Source organism: Podarcis cretensis (assembly GCF_951804945.1).
Source record: "Podarcis cretensis genome assembly, chromosome: 16".
NCBI lineage: Eukaryota > Metazoa > Chordata > Lepidosauria > Squamata > Lacertidae > Podarcis > Podarcis cretensis.
This window is the reverse complement of record NC_137186.1, coordinates 3,224,438-3,242,622: the sequence shown is the minus strand read 5'-3', so window position 1 is coordinate 3,242,622 and position 18,185 is coordinate 3,224,438. Positions and strand designations below refer to the sequence as shown.

Below are 18,185 nucleotides of genomic sequence, written 5' to 3'. Positions count from 1 at the left end.
TAAACCATTGGGCATCCTCCAAAGCAGCCTTTCTCAACCTGTGGGTCCCCAGATGTTGTTGGACTACAACTCCCATCACCCCTACCTAGCAAGGCCAGAGCTCAGAGATGATGGGAGTTGTAGTCCAACAACATCTGGGGACCCACAGGTTGAGAGCTGCTGCTCCAAAGAATCTCGGAAACTGCACTTTGTTACGGATCAGGGCCGGATTTAGGTTTGACGAGGCCCTCAGCTACTGAAGGTAATGGGGCCCTTTCTATGTCCAGCTGTCCTTTGTCAACAACAAATTGTCACTCTTTTTTGGGTTGAATATATATTATATGGTAATTGATGGGGCTAATAGGTATCTAAAGCCATTTGCACATGTGGCCATGCAACCAGTCCATGCAGAATGTTGGCACCCTATGTATAGAAAGGAGCAAACCAGTGATATTTTAGGGCGCCGGCGAGCAGGCAGGGCCCATGACTTACATCATAGGAGCCTACACAGCACAAAACACTGTTGCTGTATGTGGGTTTTTTAAAATTTGCTTTTTATCTTATATTTTGGAAATGTACATCCAGTTGTTTTTTCCCTTAAAAATTTTTTGGGTCCCCCCCAAGAGAGTGGGGCCCTAGACTAAACTTGTTTAGCTTATATGTAAATCTGGCACTGTTACAAAATGCTGAGAGATGTTGTCTTCCCGGAACGACAATCCCCAGAGTTCCCCTGGGAAGAGGGATCGATTGTTAAACCACCCTGAGAAAACTGCTGCTCTCTGAAAGAGGAACTCCTAACAACACTAACAGCTAACACTAACAAACAGAATTAAGAATATTGTATTGAACGTAACATTCCATAATACATAACACTATTCCCCCCGCCCCCCTTTATAGCAGTCATGGTTTTCTTTCATAACCTACAACCAAAACAACATCCACAATTAAATCCACATTTCAGTTTTTGTAATTTGCCCAAAGCTCCTATTTTCCCTTACGAAGACCAAAAACATTTTATATGGAGCTGGAATGGATCTACCAGACTCCTAGCTTATTTATAAAATCAGATGTTTTGGGGCCACAACTCCCATTGAATTGTAGTTCGGCCTTTGCAGGATTACACCCTTAGCTGATCTGGGTTTCTATGGCACTGATGAGTGCCATGGAACCCATAGCCATAGTTGTCAACTTACAGATTTGAAAATAAGGGACCAGCAGCCTTGAAAATAAGGGATCAGCAGCCAAAATAAGGAATTTTCCAGGCACAGATATGTTCAACTTCTGAGCCCCTCCGAGCCAAAGGCAGAAAGCCCAGCCAGCAGCCAAACGAAGCCTCAAGTGGTGGTTCCCACAGCGCAGCAACCCGGCAAAGGGGATGCAGCAAGGAAAACCACCGTCACCTCTCCGCTGGGAAGCGCTGAGCAAAGGCGAGTCCCCAGGCAACATGGCCGATTTGATTGGCACAAGGCATGCAAGCTCCACCCACCAGTCGTTCTTAGACTCCTTATTGGGTGAGCAACGCAGCCAAGCAACACAGTTGGAGCCTCCCTCCTCCCTGGCCGGCAGGGAGGGAGGGAGGGAGAGGAGCTCCTTCCTTTGAAACCCGGGGAATTTAAGGGACATCATCAGTAAGGGACAGCAGCGGGACACGGCGCTGGGATAAGGGACTTTCCCGCCAAATAAGGGACGGTTGACAGCTATGCCCATAGCAGGATCGCGGCTGCCTCTTCCGACTCACTTTGCATCCTTCACAAGTGATGACGCCGTAGTGGATCCCAGAGGACTTGTCTCCGCAGATCTTGCAGGGGATCACCTCGATCTGGGCTGTAGTAAGGGAGGAGGGAGAAACAAAGAATGCAAAATCTGGTTAAAATAAGAAACAAAGAAGGCAAAATCTGCTTAAAATAAAAAACCTCCATTTTAGGCTTGCGTTCATTAAGAGCTCGCAGAAATTAGGGTTGTTTTTGTTATTGCAACTGATTTGTTAATCGCTTTCCAAACCAGCACCTCAAGGCGATTCACACACACACGAGGTAAGTGAGAACAGTTTTAAAAACAGAAAAGCAACATATAGGCTTAAAAGAAGGCTAAAACTCTAACAAGTTGCAAAGGCCCATTTGTGCAGCTGGGTAAGCCTGTTGGAACAAAAAAATGTCTTCAGTGATTTCTGATGCCTCTTGCCAGGGATGCTGTTCCACAGAACAGGGACGGCCACCCTAAAAGCCCTGCTCTGGGTTCCTGTGGAGGGGGATTGTGAGATCTTTGAAGCTTGCGGGAAAGGCTCTCTCATGGATTGAAGCGCTCTACTAGGTGTATATGGGAAGCGGGTGGCGCTGTGGTCTAAACTACTGAGCCTCTTGGGCTTGCCGATCAGAAGGTCAGTGGTTCGAATCCCCGCAACGGGGTGAGCTCCTGTTGCTCGGTCCCTGCTCCTGCCACCCTAGCAGTTCGCAAGCACATCAAAGTGCAAGTAGATAAATAGGTACTGCTCCGGCGGGAAGGTAAATGGCGTTTCCGTGCACTGCTCTGGTTCGCCAGAAGCGGCTTAGTCATGCTGGCCACATGACCCAGAAGCTGTATGCCGACTCCCTCAGCCAATAAAGTGAGATGAGCGCCGCAACCCCAGAGTCAGCCACGACTGGACCTAATGGTCAGGGGTCCCTTTACCTTTACCTTTTTTACTAGGTGTATAAGGGCTAAAGCGGTCTCTCCATTTACCTGCTTCTGAGCTGTATAGGGAGTTAGGAACTCATCCTTGCATTCGTTTTGTCATTAAAAACTTGGTTCACTTCGTCACACATTAGTTAAAATGGCATTGATCTCACTCAGCCCTGCTTGGACTACTGCAATGCGCTCTACATGGGGCTACCTTTGAAGGTGACCCGGAAACTACAACTAATCCAGAATGCGGCTGCCAGACTGGTGACTGGGAGAGGCCGACGAGACCACATAACACTGGTCCTGAAAGACCTACATTGGCTCCCAGTACGTTTCCGAGCACAATTCAAAGTGTTGGTGCTGATCTTGAAAGCCCTAAACGGCCTCAAAGGCCCAGTATACCTGAAGGAGCGTCTCCATCCCCATCGTTGTACCTGGACACTGAGGTCCAGCACCGATGGCCTTCTGGCGGTTCCCTCCCTGCAAAAAGTGAGGTTACAGGGAACCAGGCAGAGGGCCTTCTTGGTAGTGGCACCCTCCCTGTGGAATGCCCTCCCAGCAGATGTCAAGGAAATAAGCAATTGAGTTTTAAAAGGCATTTGAAGGCAGCCCTGTTTAGGGAAGCATTTAAGGATTGAAGTTTTATTCTGTTTTCAGTGTTCTGTTGGTGGCCGCCCAGAGTGGCTGGGGAAACTCAGCCAGATGGGCGGAGTATTATTATTAATAATAACAACTATTATTATTATTATTCACTAGCCAAACCTGGATTTGTTTTGTTCACTTGCATTCGGGTTTTTAAGCTCTTAAGGAGCGGCCTTACTGCATCCATCAGATCCATATGAGCACAGGATGATGAGCCTACTGAATCAGGCCAGTGACCCATCTAGGTCAGGATCCTGCCTCAATGGGAAACCCACAAGTATGGCCAGAGCCCTCTGCCCTCCTATGGCCTCTAGGAACCGGTATTCAGAAACTGGCATTGATTGATTGATTGATTGATTGAAGCAATACTGCCTCCAACTCTAGCAGCCATTCATACCCTTCGCCTCCATAAATTTGTTTAATGCTCTTTGAAAACCTCCTGAAAGACCACAACTCCTATGCTAGGTTACTTCCTGCTTTTGAGATATGGAGTCCAGCTGGTTGTGTCCTCACTTAAATCTGGATTTATTTATTTAACTTCTATACAGCTTTATATTTTTAAGAAAAAAACTCAAAGCGGTTTACAGTATATTAAATCAAGAAAACATAAATAAAACAATGTGAAGAAAAGTCAGATATAGAGTATAACGTGGAAAACATGCTCTGGTCTTAAATGGAAGCAGAACCTCTGCTTTTTCAGTCCACATGTGAGGATCTGAAACGAGGCCCAGATCTCGCAGGTTCTGATTTGAACTCCAAACTTCACTGCTGAGAGCACAAAGGACCCCGTCACCCTTGAAAGATGCTACCCGGCTTTTGCTACTGCCAGGAAATAAGGCAAAAAAGTTAGAGAGGAAATGGACGTCTTTGGAGCCCAACATCCCAGCGAGTGACATTATGGGGCTTGTCAGGAGAGAGTTATTCTTCTGTCGTTTTCCAGACTGTTTAGGAAAGATAGGTCCAGTTACAGATAGGTAGCCGTGTTGGTCTGCCATAGTCAAAACAAAATAAAAAAATTCCTTCCAGTAGCACCTTAAAGACCAACTAAGTTAGTTCTTGGTATGAGCTTTCGTGTGCATGCACACTTCTTCAGATACACTGAAACAGAAGTCACCAGACCCTTCTATATAGTGAGAAGGTGGGGAGGGGTATTACTCAGAAGGGTGGTGAGAATGGGTGATTGGAATGTATAATGATAAGAATGTATAATGAGATAAGAATCCAATGTCTGAACAAAGACAATGGATTCTTATCTCATTATACATGACAAAGCCATTTTTCACCTTCTCACCCCTTGCTTTTTCCTGTAAGACCTATTGCAGTCGTTAAGAGTCGTCAACAGGCTCATCACAGCTATCTGCCAATCACCCAATCCCACCACCCTTCTGAGTAATACCCCTCCCCACCTTCTCACTATATAGAAGGGTCTGGTTACATCTGTTTCAGTGTATCTGAATAAGTGTGCATGCACACGAAAGCGCATACCAAGAACTAACTTAGTTGGTCTTTAAGGTGCTACTGGAAGGAATTTTTTTATTTTGTTTTAGGAAAGATAGGTGCATTCTGTCCCCTTTTGGCAAAAAGCACCAGCTGCAATACAGATCTTGGTCCACTAGGGGGCATCCTTGCACTACATTCTTCCTCGCTGGCTTTCAGAACACCACCCGGCAAGAGAGCCTCTGAGCATATGACAAGTGTCCGTCCCTTTCTGCTTTCAAAATCCTTCACAGCTCACATGTTTTCGGTAGGATTTTGAGGTGGTAAGGGAAAGGACTTCCTGCTCATACTTTCTAGGAACCAAAAGAAACCTCCCCAACTTTCACAGGGACCTGAGTTTGATTCCTGCCTGAACCAGTCACCACGGAGAAATCATTACCTCTCAGTTTTGCAGGAAAATGGGCCTAGGTCCCCAGAGTTGCTGTTAGGACCAATGAAATAGCTCAGTGCTTTTGCAAACTGAAAAGGATGGCGTGAATACAGATTTTTAGCAGGGCCCTTAGTCTGGGGCTGCCTGCCTGCCTTATGTAAGTTACACAATGCCGCTGCCTGGATATTTCCCCAAAAATCCCCTACACGGGTTTGGGGCAGAGCTAAAAGGCTCTGTGTTGTGTGTGAGAATATAAATGGAATACACCCCAATATCTCCAAATCTCACTCCCTGGGAACCAAGATGTTGGTTCCTCTCTTGTTGCTTTCATGCTGGCGACCAAAAATATGCCATTTTTAGTTGTGAATTTCTTCCCCTCGACCCCTTTTGGGTCGTTTTGGTTTTTCGCTTGCAATTGAGATGGTTCTGCTAAAAGCCGCTGCAGGACTCCTGGGTCCTTTCCCAAGTCCCTAAACTGCAGAACCTTCTTTTCCAAAGCCACCGCGTAGCCCCGGGACCACGAGCCGCGAGTGGCAAATCGTCATCGACAACAGTGCCCCAAGGCGCGTGCAGAGACCACTTCTCTGCTGACCCCGCTGAATAACTGCAGCTCAGCTGCGGCGAGCGATGGCAGTGGGAGCAACGAGGCAGCTGCTTTGAGGCAGACCGACCCCCTCGCTTCTTGCACCAGAAATGTTTAACCACCCTGGGGTGGCTCTGGGGAGAACCCACCGTGCGGAGGCAGGGATGTCGGCGCAGCAAACCACATGAAAGGGGCTGCATCATACCTCTGCAGGTGGCTGTGGGAAGGGGGGGACGAAAGACCCCCCCAGATGTGAGACAGAAGCACAAGAAAATCTATTTTCCCACCCTTTGTCACGGCATTTTATACGACGTTAAGAAGAGCTTGGCTGCTGGATCAGACCCCAAGGACCCATCTGGTCCAGGATCCTGCACTCTTTCACACAACCCCTTGCCCATGTGCAGAAAGGCGGCTTGCACCCGTGTCCAGAGTAATGCGAGCACAAACCTTGTCTCTCAGCTCAAGTGTGTGTGTGGGTGTGTTTTGCTGCAGGGCTAGGTCTTATGAGCTACACCTCATCTTAGTCCTACTCAAACAGATCCACTGAAAATAATAATAATAATAATAATAATAATAATAATAATAATAATTTATACTCCGCCCATCTGGCTGGGTTTCCCCAGCCACTCTGGGCGGCTTCCAACAGAACACTAAAATACAGTAACCAATTAAGCATTAAAAGCTTCCCTAAACTGGGCTGCCTTTAGATGTCTTCTAAAAGTGTGGTAGTTATTTTTCTCTTTGACATCTGGTGGGAGGGAGTTCCACAGGGCGGGTGCCACCACCGAGAAGGCCCTCTGCCTGGTTCCCTGTAGCTTGGCTTCTTGCAGAGAGGGAACCGCCAGAAGGCCCTCGGAGCTGGACCTCAGAGTCTGGGCAGAATGATGGAGGTGGAGACGCTCCTTCAGATATACTGGACTGAGGCCATTTAGGGCTTTCAAGGTCAGCACCAACACTTTGAATTGTGCTCGGAAACGTACTGGGAGCCAATGTAGGTCTTTCAGGACCGGTGTTATGTGGTCTCGATGGCCACTCCCTGTCACCAGTCTAGCTGCCGCATTCTGGATTAATTGCAGTTTTCGTGTCACCTTCAAAGGTAGCCCCATGTAGAGCACATTGCAGTAGTCCAAGCGGGAGATAACCAGAGCATGCACCACGTTGCACACCCTCATTAATTTCAACGGGTCTACGCTGAGTAAGGAGTTATACTGCTGGCTACAAACCTAAGTCATTTGCGCCTGACTCAAGTTGCCAGCCCCCGGAAGTCTAGTTTAAAAAATAATAATGAAGTCAATGTGGAAAATTTGACACCTGTCCATTCCTGTCTTAGTCCACCTTGCAGGGCTGTCGCAAGCAGACCCTCAGGGCACCCTCTCTGCTTCGTGAGAGTCTCTGGGTCTTCACAGGCAGGGAAAACGACACTGTTTTTTTGCATTGCATCACCCGCAGCTAACTAAGTGTAATGTCATATTAATAATAGAATGGGGGGTGGAAATTAAACCACGGAGGCCAGTGGTTTCTTCCCTGAACCACAAGAAGCCGCATGAGTCAGCCCCTAAATTAGTCAGCCCATCCACCTTGAAGATTCTGCCAGTAAAGAACAACTCTCACTTTTATACAGAGATTGATGCCAGTAAATCCGCCCTCCTGACGTGAGGTCAGCAGAGCTCTGGGTGCACACGATTGGGTCGATTGCAAAATGAAGAGGAGAGCAAAAACACACAAACCAAATAAGCAAAAAAAATTCATATATGTATCTGTATTTTATATATGTGCTGATGCGGTTCGGAAACGGGGAGTTAATTCCCGTCTAAGCTCCGCGTCACAGCTTCCATTGCCTCATCGGAAACGGCGCTTGCGTCAGCAGAAAAAGGAAGGAGGGCGGACCCCATTCACTCCGGGCGAGGAGCTGTGCTGAAAATCCGCTCTTTCGAGACAAACAGAGCCCCCTCCCCAATTCTCTGTTGCCCTTCAGGGTGGGGAAGAGATTCGGTTCTGTTTGCAGCGAAAAGCAATCTTCACTTCAGCTGCGTTCGCACCATATATTTAAAGCACTATAATACCATTTTAAACGATCATGGCTCCCCCCCAAAGGATTCTGGGAGCTGTGGTTTGTTAAGGGTGCTGAGAGCTGTTAGGTGGTGCTTCAATTTCTCCCACAGAGCTAAAATTCCCTGAGAAGAGGGATTGATTGTTAAACTACTCTGAGAATTGCAGCTCTGTGGGGCTGTCCTAACTACTCCCAGAACCCTTAACAAATTTAAGAATTCTGGGAGCAGCCATGACTGTTTAAAATGGTATAACAGGGCTTTAAAAGTATGGGGTGAATGTGGTTCTAATCTGCACTTTTAGAGAAGTATCCTTTGAAATTTGCCCTGCTCTGAATTTTGCAATCTAATTCTCTAGGCCAGTCGTGTGCATCAAAATACTATACTAGTGTGAAGCGTGCACTGAAATACATGCTTTTCAGCGAAAATAACACACTTAAAATGCGCTGGGTATACCGTTTTGCAAAGAAACGTGTGCATTAAAAAAGTGCACATGAAAATGTGTGCAAAGGGAGAAATTTTGGACCGAAACATTGATGAATTTTCACGAGGACTTTAAAAACACATATCACAAATTGATATGAGGAAACACGGAGGACTGAACTGAAACTGAAAGAATGAGAAACCAAAGTGGGCACCTTCGCCCACCCCTGGTTGCCACCATCTTGAATGTAATGCCACTGGGAATTGAAGAGCAGGGTGGAAAGAAAACGACAAAGAGATTTTTGGGTGCCAAATGGTGTTACAGAAACTAGAAAGGATGAAAAATGTCACTGGGTTGGACTCCAGGCTCAGAAACTACAGGAAAACTCCCTGCCCTCTTGTGAAATTGCTGACTATCAAGAACGCCAGGCAAATTGGAGGGCCTGCCTGACAGAAGATGGCAACCCCAGGCTGCGTTACTATAGCAACCGGACAGGGCCCGACACCATCTTGCCTTCATTTCTCAAGGACACCACACTAGGGCGCCTTTGAAAGGCCCTACCCCGAACAGAAAACATGGGCTCCCTTGGGCATGAGTGAATTGTGTATGTGTCGGGTGTCATCTGAACCGACAAACACAACAAGTACACAATCTGGGCATCACACGAAGTCACAGCAGGGTTCTTTGTTCGTGCGGTATCCCCCCAATATGTCCACGCACTCTCGCGCATCAGGAAAAGCAAAGCATAGGAACGAACGATGCAACCTATGACTGCACTGAGATCATTCTCTTTTTTTGGCCACATTTCTTATCCCTTTCCATTTGCAAATCCATGACCTGAGGGGTGGAGTTCATGGCCTGATGCATCAAAGTGTGCAGGGATGCGTAGCTCTCTGGAGAAAATGGGGAAATCAAAACGAGGTCGGAGCAGAAGATTTCTAGATCGGCATCACTCCAGGAACAACTTTCTTAAGGAGGAAAGGTTGTCGTGTTTGGGACTTTTTAGTGCAGAGAAAAAGCGAGGAAAAGGTGATGTGATAGAAGTCTGTAAGATTATGCCTGGCCGAGAGAAAACGGGTAGAGAGAAAAATTCCTCCCTCTCATGAGACTGGGACTTGGGGACATTCAGTGAAAGCTAAATGTTGAAAGATTCAAAACAGAGAAAAGAAAGCCCTTCTCTGCGCAGTGCAGAAACTGTAGACCTTGGTTCCGCAGCCTAACCACCAACTAGGACAACTTCAAAAAGAGAATTAGACAAATTCATGGAGGAGAGGGGCATCGACGGCTACAATGCTTCTGAATACCAGTTGCAGGAGGGGAGAGTTGCTATTGAGTTCAGTATCAGGAGTGTGTGCAGGAGCCGGGCCCTGTGACCAGTAGGGCTTCGCAGGACTGGGGCCTTCCTAACTTTGTTCTGGAGAGGCAAGGCGCAGCCGCACAGGTGAGGCCGATTGGTAACTCGCTGCACCTGGTGGCAAGAGCCGGGAAGGGATATAAGGGCAGCATTTCCCTTCGGCTCTTGGCCACAGCAACACGTTTCCTGCCTTGCTGCGTTTGGCTTCTTGCTTCCTGCTCCTTGAACCTTGGCTTCTTGATTGCCTCCTTCTCGACCCTTGGACCCTTGACTTCGTGACTCCTTGCTTCTCGACCCTCGGACACTTGACTTCGTGACTCCTTGCTTCTCGACCCTCAGACCCTTGACTTCGTGACTCCTTGCTTCTCGACCCTCGGACACTTGACTTCGTGACTCCTTGCTTCTCGACCCTCGGACCCTTGACTTCGTGACTCCTTGCTTCTCGACCCTCGGACCCTTGACTTCGTGACTCCTTGCTTCTCAACCCTCGGACCCTTGACTTCGTGACTCCTTGCTTCTCGACCCTCGGACCCTTGACTTCGTGACTCCTTGCTTCTCAACCCTCGGACCCTTGACTTTGTGACTCCTTGCTTCCTGACCCTCGGACCCCTGGCTTCTGGACTCTCGTTTCTGCTCCCACCCCGCCATCTTGCCCCCGGTCCTGACGTCCTCAGCTGGGACTTTGATCGCCCGTAGACCGGACCGTGACACTCGGATCCTGCTTGCAACTTTCCCACAGGCAACTTGGTTGGCTGCTGTGAGAACAGGATGCTGCCCCAGGTGGGCTCCTTTGGCCTGACTCCGCAGGGTCTCCTTTTGTTATTAAATGGGGGAAAGTAACCCTGGTTTTTTCCAAATCCAGAAGGGACCTGGATTGGGGAGGCAGCCAAATGAGCATTCCCAGTTGCACATGGGAGAAGAGGACGATTGTCTGCTGGCTAGCGCATGCGCCACAATGCTCTGTGCCAAGGAACGCATCAGCAGCCACCCTAAGGGCTTGGGCGTGGGGCTCAAAGCAAACCATCGCTTGCAATTCTCCCAGCACACAAGAGCAGTGTTTCCCAAACCGGTCGAGATGACAACCTGTTTGATGCGGCTGTTTAACCCTTCGCCCTTCAGGGCTGACAGCTCTTTCCCCCCTCCCTGATTGGGGTCATGGGGAAGAGGCGCCGAGGGGGTATTGTGAACTAGGCGAGAGGGGCGGCAGCGGGTGAGTGGGGCAGAAAAGCGCCTGTTGGCTTTTCAGAGACCCAGGCTGGGGTGTGTGGGTTTGGTTTCCAGGAAACCCTAAACTTTATTTTATTTTTTGGTGTGTTTTCTAAGAGGGGCTGAAGATGTCAGTAGACCCAGGAGCGGTATAGCTGTTTGTGCACTGCCAAGGGTCCCGATAACATCAGAGGATGCCGTGGCGGGGAGAACGTGATCGGTAAGGGGGCTCATTTCTACTCCCAGCTGTGGTATTTGGGGTCACAAAGGCACAGGCATCAGCTGTGACAGACTGTGGGTAGGAGATTAAAAGAAAAGAAAACTCACCCAGTTCTTCTATACAAAACAGAGAGAGCTGAATAAACCTCAGGCACCCAACACGCTACAGAGCGCCACTCTGGACCAATCTGAGACCGCTGCTGCCCTCATTTCCCAAGGCACCCAGAACAGCCCTGAGCTTCGGGTTCCTGGGAAACCATTCCTTTCCTGATTTTCCCTTTGGGGGCAAGTTTTTCCCCCTTTTCTTAATGTTCATATGTAGAGTTGAATAATAAGTGGCATTCTGATGTTCCACGACCCTAGCCTGGACTTTTGTAAATGCAATCACTTGAATCTGTGATGGCCCATTTGCATGTGCAAGTTGTTCCTTGCAGGTTAGAACCATCCAGGGGCCGGCCTGAATGTGAGGATTTTAACGGCACTTTCTGTTCTCTGATGCTCTGATCCTATACACCTATAAATACCGTATTTTTTGCTCCATAAGATGCACTTTTTTCCTCCTAAAAAGTAAGGGGAAATGTGAGTGCGTCTTATGGAGTGAATGGCGCTGCGCAAGAGGTAGAGCTGCGCAGCCCCCTTCAGAGAAGCTGGAGGAGGAACGGAGCCCCTTCTGTTCCTCCTCCTGCTTCGCTGAAGGGGCGCTACGCAGCTCTACCTCTCTGCACAACGCCTCTCCTGCGAAAGAGAGGCGCTGCGCAGAGAGGGAGAACTGCGCAGCGTCCCTTCAGCGACGCACCTGTCCTGGCTTCTGCTTTCGCCGCGCGCAGCCTCTTCATGCAGGGGGAGCCTTCATCCCGTTGCCCCGAAGAGGCTTGGCGCAGTTATCCCAGAAGCCAGAACAGCCACACGGTATTCCAGAAGCCAGATCCCCTTTGCTGTTCTGGCTTCTGGGATTCAGAATAATTTTTTCTTGTTTTCCTCCTCCCAAAACTAGGTGCGTCTTATGGTCAGGTGCGTCTTACAAAGCAAAAAATATGGTACTTGCAAGCAGCCAAACGGCTCCTTTCGGGAGGAACAATGGACACGTATTCCCACAGTTGTTCCTGAACTACGATGCTATTACCCTCGACTGTTGCTTGCGTTTGTGGCGGCTGATGGGAGTTGGAGTCCTAGCACCTGGAAAACATCACAGATGCTCCCCGCCCCTGTGTTAAACTCTTACTGATGTTGGGGTTATGGTCATGGCTGAGTCACTGGCTCCCACTCGGTTTGTACCTTCCCGCTCAGAGCCCTCCCTTCCCCAGAGAGGGGATCCATCCCACTGCTGACACCACTTCCTGACCTCCCGGGAAGACGAAGAGCACACCTTTCCAACCACAGCCTGCCTTCCTGTCCCTGCTGCCCCCCTTGGTATCTGGGAAGTCCGCAACATGCCAGGAAAGGGTTTTGAATCTGGCCAACCCTAGGTTTGAAAGGCTACCACCGGCACGTTCGACATGGCATCGAAATCTGCTCCCGCTCAAAAATTACACCTGTTATAAAAGAGAGAGCAAAACAAAGCCCAACCGCAACGCAGGATGAAAGGCAAAGAGGCATTCGAGATGACTGTGTGTTTATTGCTGCCGATTCATGGCCCCCCTCCTCTTCCTTCCCCCTCTCGCAGCGTAGGGGCAGCCGCAGCAGCAGCAGCCGCCTGGGGGAGGGCTGACTCGTTGACACTCTCGCCACATGAATCAAAGCAGGAAAGACGCACAACACAGCAGGCGCCCCCAGGAGAGATGGAAACCCAACTCCCACCCGCTTTGCGTGTCTTACGCAGTCCGCCCGGGCGCTCTGGCAAGAGTGAAGGTGCGAGGGAAACAACCCCAAACTCCCTTTGCCGTGACCGAGAGCGGCAGGATCCCAGGGGTCCTGGGACGGAAAGAGCCCTGCGAGGGTTGGGGATGGAGAACCTCAAGGGGAGCCAGGGTGGTATAGCGGGTCAAGTGCAGACCTTGGGGAACCATGGTTCAAATCCTTCCCCCAGGAAGTGGATTTTGGTGGGTCAATCCCTGCCTCTCGACCTAACCTACCTCACAGGGTTGTTGCAGGGGTTAAACGAGTGGGGGGAAAACCATGTATAGCACCTTGAGAACATAAGAAGAGCCTGTTGCATTAGATGGGAAACTTGCAAGCAGGGCACCCAGCGCAAGACCAATTCTCCCCTCCTGGACTTTTTATCATATGTGTTGGGAATGTAGAGAAATTTAAAATTTTGGGGAAATGATATATAACGAGTTGAAGAAAATGTTTAGATTAACATTTGTAAAAAAAAAAAAAAAGCCTGAAGCATTTTTCCAGTTACAGATAGGTAGCCGTGTTGGTCTGCCATAGTCAAAACAAAATAAAAAAATTCCTTCCAGTAGCACCTTAAAGACCAACTAAGTTAGTTCTTGCACACGAAAGCTCATACCTAGAACTAACTTAGTTGGTCTTTAAGGTGCTACTGGAAGGAATTTTTTTATTTTGTTTTGAAGCATTTTTGTTAGGGATTGTAGGGAAAGACCTGCCAAGGAAAATGAAGAACATATTTATGTATGCGACAACGGCGGCAAGAGTTTTAATAGCACAAGGATGGACCAAAGAGCTGTGGCAAGGGAAACTGATGGACTATGCGGAACTGGCAGAACTGACGCACAAACTACGTGATAAGGACAGCTGTGATTTTAAAGAAGAATGGGAACCTTTTACAAAGTACTTAAAAAACAACAACAAAATGAGCCGGACTACTTGGCAGGCTTTGAATAAACATACACAAATTTCTTTGTTAGTGTAATAGATGGATAACTTAGAGATTTTTACAATATGCAGAGAACAATATATGTTAATAAACCAGAAAGAGGAACTGAGGGAAGTCATAGGGGGGAGGGAGGGGGGAAATGGGGGGGAATACAATTGTTGAAATAATTTGTTATGTGAAAATAGTCAATTTTTAATTTTATTTTTTTAAAAAAGGCAACTCTCCCCTCCTGTGGTAATTGGCATTCAGAAGCATCACTGCCTGAAATTTAATTTTTTTTAAAAAAGGGGCAACTCTCCCCTCCTGTGGTAATTGGCATTCAGAAGCATCACTGCCTGAAACTGCAGAGGCAGATCATAGCCATCTTGACTAACAGCCACTGATAGCCGTCTCCGATAATGTGTCTCTCTCACCCTGACCTAGCCACTGTGATCCACGCGACAGTCACCTCCAGACTTTATTACTGTAACTCACTCTACGTGGGGTTGCCCTTGAGACTGACCCAGAAACTCCAGCGGGTGCAGAATGCTGCAGCGAGACTCCTTACGGGGTCTTCGCTGCGAGATCACATTCACCCGGTGCTATACCAGCTGCACTGGCTCCTGGTGGGGTACAGGATCAGGTTTAAGGTGCTGGTTTTAACCTTTAAAGCCCTATACGGCCTAGGACCCTCGTACCTACGGGACCGCCTCTCCTGGTATGTCCCACGGAGGACCTTATGGTCTTCAAATAAAAACATCTCGGAGGTCCCGGGCCACAGGGAGGTTAGGCTGGCCTCAACCAGAGCCAGGGATTTTTTGGCTGACTGGACCTAATGGTCAGGGGTCCCTTTACCTTTTACCTTTAGATCGCATTCTCTTGGGAGTTGGACATGCCTCATTTAGACCATACTGAGGTGCACGGATCGAGGGTGTAGTTCACTCTGGTTTCAGACAGTACATAGGGAAAGGTAAAGGTAAAGGGACCCCTGACCATTAGGTTCAGTCACAGATGACTCTGGGGTTGCGGCGCTCATCTCGCTTTACTGGCCAAGGGAGCCGGCGTACAGCTTCCAGGTCATGTGGCCAGCATGACCAAGCCGCTTCTGGTGAACCAGAGCAGCGCACAGAAACGCCGTTTACCTTCCCTCTGGAGTGGTACCTATTTATCTACTTGCACTTTGACGCGCTTTCCAACTGCTAGGTTGGCAGGAGCAGGGACCGAGCAGCGGGAGCTCACCCTGTCGCAGGGATTCGAACCGCCGACCTTCTGATCGGCAAGTCCTAGGCTCTGCGGTTTAACCCACAGCACCACCCGCGTCCCTTGACTCAGAGTAGACCCACTGAAATAGCCTCCTCCTTATTGCCCCAATGATGACCATGCCCCACTGAGCCCAGGATGTGTACACCAACTGCCTGAACCTTTAGCTGCTCTTGTAAAGAGCGGGGTTGCTATCACAGCAGAACATCACCTGCAGGGCAAAGCTCACCTCCTTCTGCCCCCCACTGCCAGGGAAAGGGTGCTTTTGGGTACCAGTTGCTGGGAACTTCAGGTTGACGACGGAGAAACTTTTCCATTTCTCGCAATTTCTCCTGTTTTCCACCCGAGTTTGCAATTTTATCTTAAACTCCTCACAAAAACGTGGCAATATTTTACACACCATTTTTCCTAAAATGCATTTTTTTGGGGGGGTGTGTGTGCGATTGTCTCATAAAACATTTTAAAAATATTATTTTTTATTAGATTTTTTCAAAGGTTTTTAACAAGTTTACCTCACATACAATATATCATTCACTTATATTTCCCTTTTTGACTTCCCACCCCTCGCACCCTGGTGTTTTTATTCTTATCTTTATTCTAATCTTATTAATTGCTGCATTATACTTATTGCTCACCCCATTATACTCCATCTTGTCATTTTTTAAAAATTTGATTTTCACCAACATTCCCCAAATAATAGAGGAAATGAGGAGGTTAAGTCGGTTATGATTCATTGGGCCAAAGATTTTTAGTATAATATACTGTTGAGTGATTGGATAAAATTATGGAAGGAAGGCTTAAAATTTACTGCATGTAATGCACTAAAAGAAAATGTGATGAAAATGATGTATAGATGGTATATTACACATAGTGAAGTTAGCAAAAATGTATAAAGTTAGTAATAAATGTTGGAAATGTAAGGAAAAAGGAGGGAACATTTTATCACATGTGGTTGGAATGTAAAAAGGTGAAATGCTTCTGGGAGATAATATATAATGAGTTGAAAAAAATGTTGAAATATACATTTATAAAGAAACCAGAAGCATTTCTCTTCGGTATTGTTGGAAACAATATAAATAGAAAGGAATGTAAGCTTTTTCTATATGCAGTAACAGCAGCAAGAATGCTATTGGCCCAAAAATGGAAGCAAGAAGAATTACTGACGATGGAAGAATGGAGGATGAAATTAATGGACTATGTGGAACTTGACAAACTAGCGGGAAGGATCCGAAACCAGCGGGACCAGAAGTTTACCGAGGACTGGAGGAAATTTACAGATTATTTGAAAAGTATTTGTGACGACCAGACGACGTTTGTAGGTTTGCAAGAAGCTCTGTGAGGAATAATATTAGAAATATTGCAAAAATGGAGAAGGAGACGTGATATGTTAAGAATGTAAAGGCAATATTAAGTTAGGAAATGCGTAAGAAGTGATTAAGACGGAGGATTGTCCGAGGTGCTGATGGAAGTCCAATAAGAAAGCATTTGCGATAAATTGTGTGGTATGTTTTATAAATTTTGTATGTCAAAAACCAATAAAAATATTTTTTAAAAAATAAAATAGAGGAAATGAAGAACATTGGAAGAGCTGTGCTGAATGAGCCCAGCACCCTATTCTCACAGTGGCCAAAGGCCCTGAAGAATCTAAGAATCGAGATAGACTATTCCGGACCTGGAGGTTCCATAAGGACCGAAGAAGACCCCAGTTGAATCAAGCCAGTATACTGTTTCCACAGTGGCCACCCAGATGGGAAACCCGAAAACTGAATATGAACCCGATTTGAACAGAGGCTTCAAAAAGGCAAGGAGGATTATTTTGGAAAATATGTGTGTCTTCATATTTCCTTGCTTCTCGCCCCGCAACCTGTCTCTGACCCGAGACTGTCTTCCCACAGCTCTATGATTCAGCTTTGCTGCCTCGCCCCTTACCGGCGGCGATTTGCCCCCAAGCAAAAGTTCCTCTGCCGTCAGTCGTTTATCCCTTTGATCGTGACTCACAAAACAGGAACACGACTGCAGTGATCTCGACACCCAAAGTGGCCGCGGTTGCAGCGACCAAGTCTAGATCAGCCCTTCGCCCACCTGTGGAAGCCCAGACAACGTGGCGAGCAGACACGGATGGCCTTTGAATTGATTGAACAACAACAACAACAACAACAACAACAACAACAACAACAACAAAACAACAACAACAAAAAACTTTTATTTATATCCCGCCCTCCCCAGCCGAAGCTGGGCTCAGAGCGGCTAACAACAGTAAAAGTAACACAGTTTACATAAAATCACAATCAATTAATCCTCTTTTAAAGATACCTGCGCTGGTTTGAGGATGTAAGATCAATGTTTGTTTATAGAAAGTTGTTTTGTGAGGTGTTATATGTCGGATTGGACGAAGTGAATTTTGTTTCTGCATAGTGGATGGAGGAAGAATTGGAGGTTCTTTAGTTTCTGAATCTTATTTTTCTATCTTTCTCTTTTAACCTTCTTTCTTTCTTTCTTTCTTTCTTTCTCCTCTATTTCTTTCTCCCCATCCTGCCCCTTTGTGTTTTTATAGTACCTAGATAAAAGTCCTGGTTCGGTTTTTTAAAAAGGCAAAAGATTTTAAGTTTGGCATTTCCCCTCTACACACCTTAATAAAATTTATTAAAAGATAAATACAGTCGCCCAAGATGGCGGGCATCTCTGCCTGCTGTGCAGTTTAACCATGCACTGGATTAAGGACTTTTTTTTCATCTCTCCTGAATCTCCCAACACTCCGCTTCCTTGGAAGTCCACAAATTCTAGTGTTACGACAGGGAGGAAAACATTTTCTTTATCCACTTTCACAGAATCATAGAATTGGAAGGGACCCGATGGTCATCTAGTCCAACCCCCTGGAATGCAGGAATCTCAGCTAAAGCATCCCTGACAGATGGGCACCAAACCTCTGCTTAAACACCTCCTAGGAAGGAGAGCCCACCACTTCTAGTGGGCGTCTGTTCCACTGTTGAACAGCTCTTACCGTCAGAAAGTTTTCCTGAATGTTTAGTGGGAATCTCCTTTCTTGTAGCTTGAAGCCACGGGTTCGAGTCCTACCCTCAAGAGAAGTATCGTTTCATAAACCTCTATCAAGTTACTTCCTTCTTGAATTTTCTCTAAACCAAAAAGTCCCAAACGCTGCCCCCTTATCTTACAGGTGAGTTGCTCC

General features: G+C 47.3%; 1 protein-coding gene and 1 long non-coding RNA gene across 10 annotated transcripts in view; one reads left to right on the top strand and one right to left on the bottom strand.

The window, feature by feature from the left end:
• The window catches only part of LOC307205904, a 260,341-nt gene that overhangs the window by 89,157 nt on the left and 152,999 nt on the right, over positions 1-18,185 (top strand). The gene's annotated exons all lie outside the window — the stretch shown is intronic.
• The window catches only part of RORC (RAR related orphan receptor C), a 115,780-nt gene that overhangs the window by 19,396 nt on the left and 78,199 nt on the right, over positions 1-18,185 (bottom strand). For 8 of the 9 annotated variants that reach the window (XM_079958134.1, XM_079958129.1, XM_079958136.1 and 5 more), the window contains one exon: positions 1,718-1,803. In XM_079958134.1, the coding sequence (XP_079814260.1) occupies positions 1,718-1,803 (86 nt within the window). Of the gene's footprint in view, positions 1-1,717; positions 1,804-5,878; positions 5,931-18,185 lie in introns of those variants that run through there. The other variant, XM_079958135.1, reaches the window with a different exon arrangement.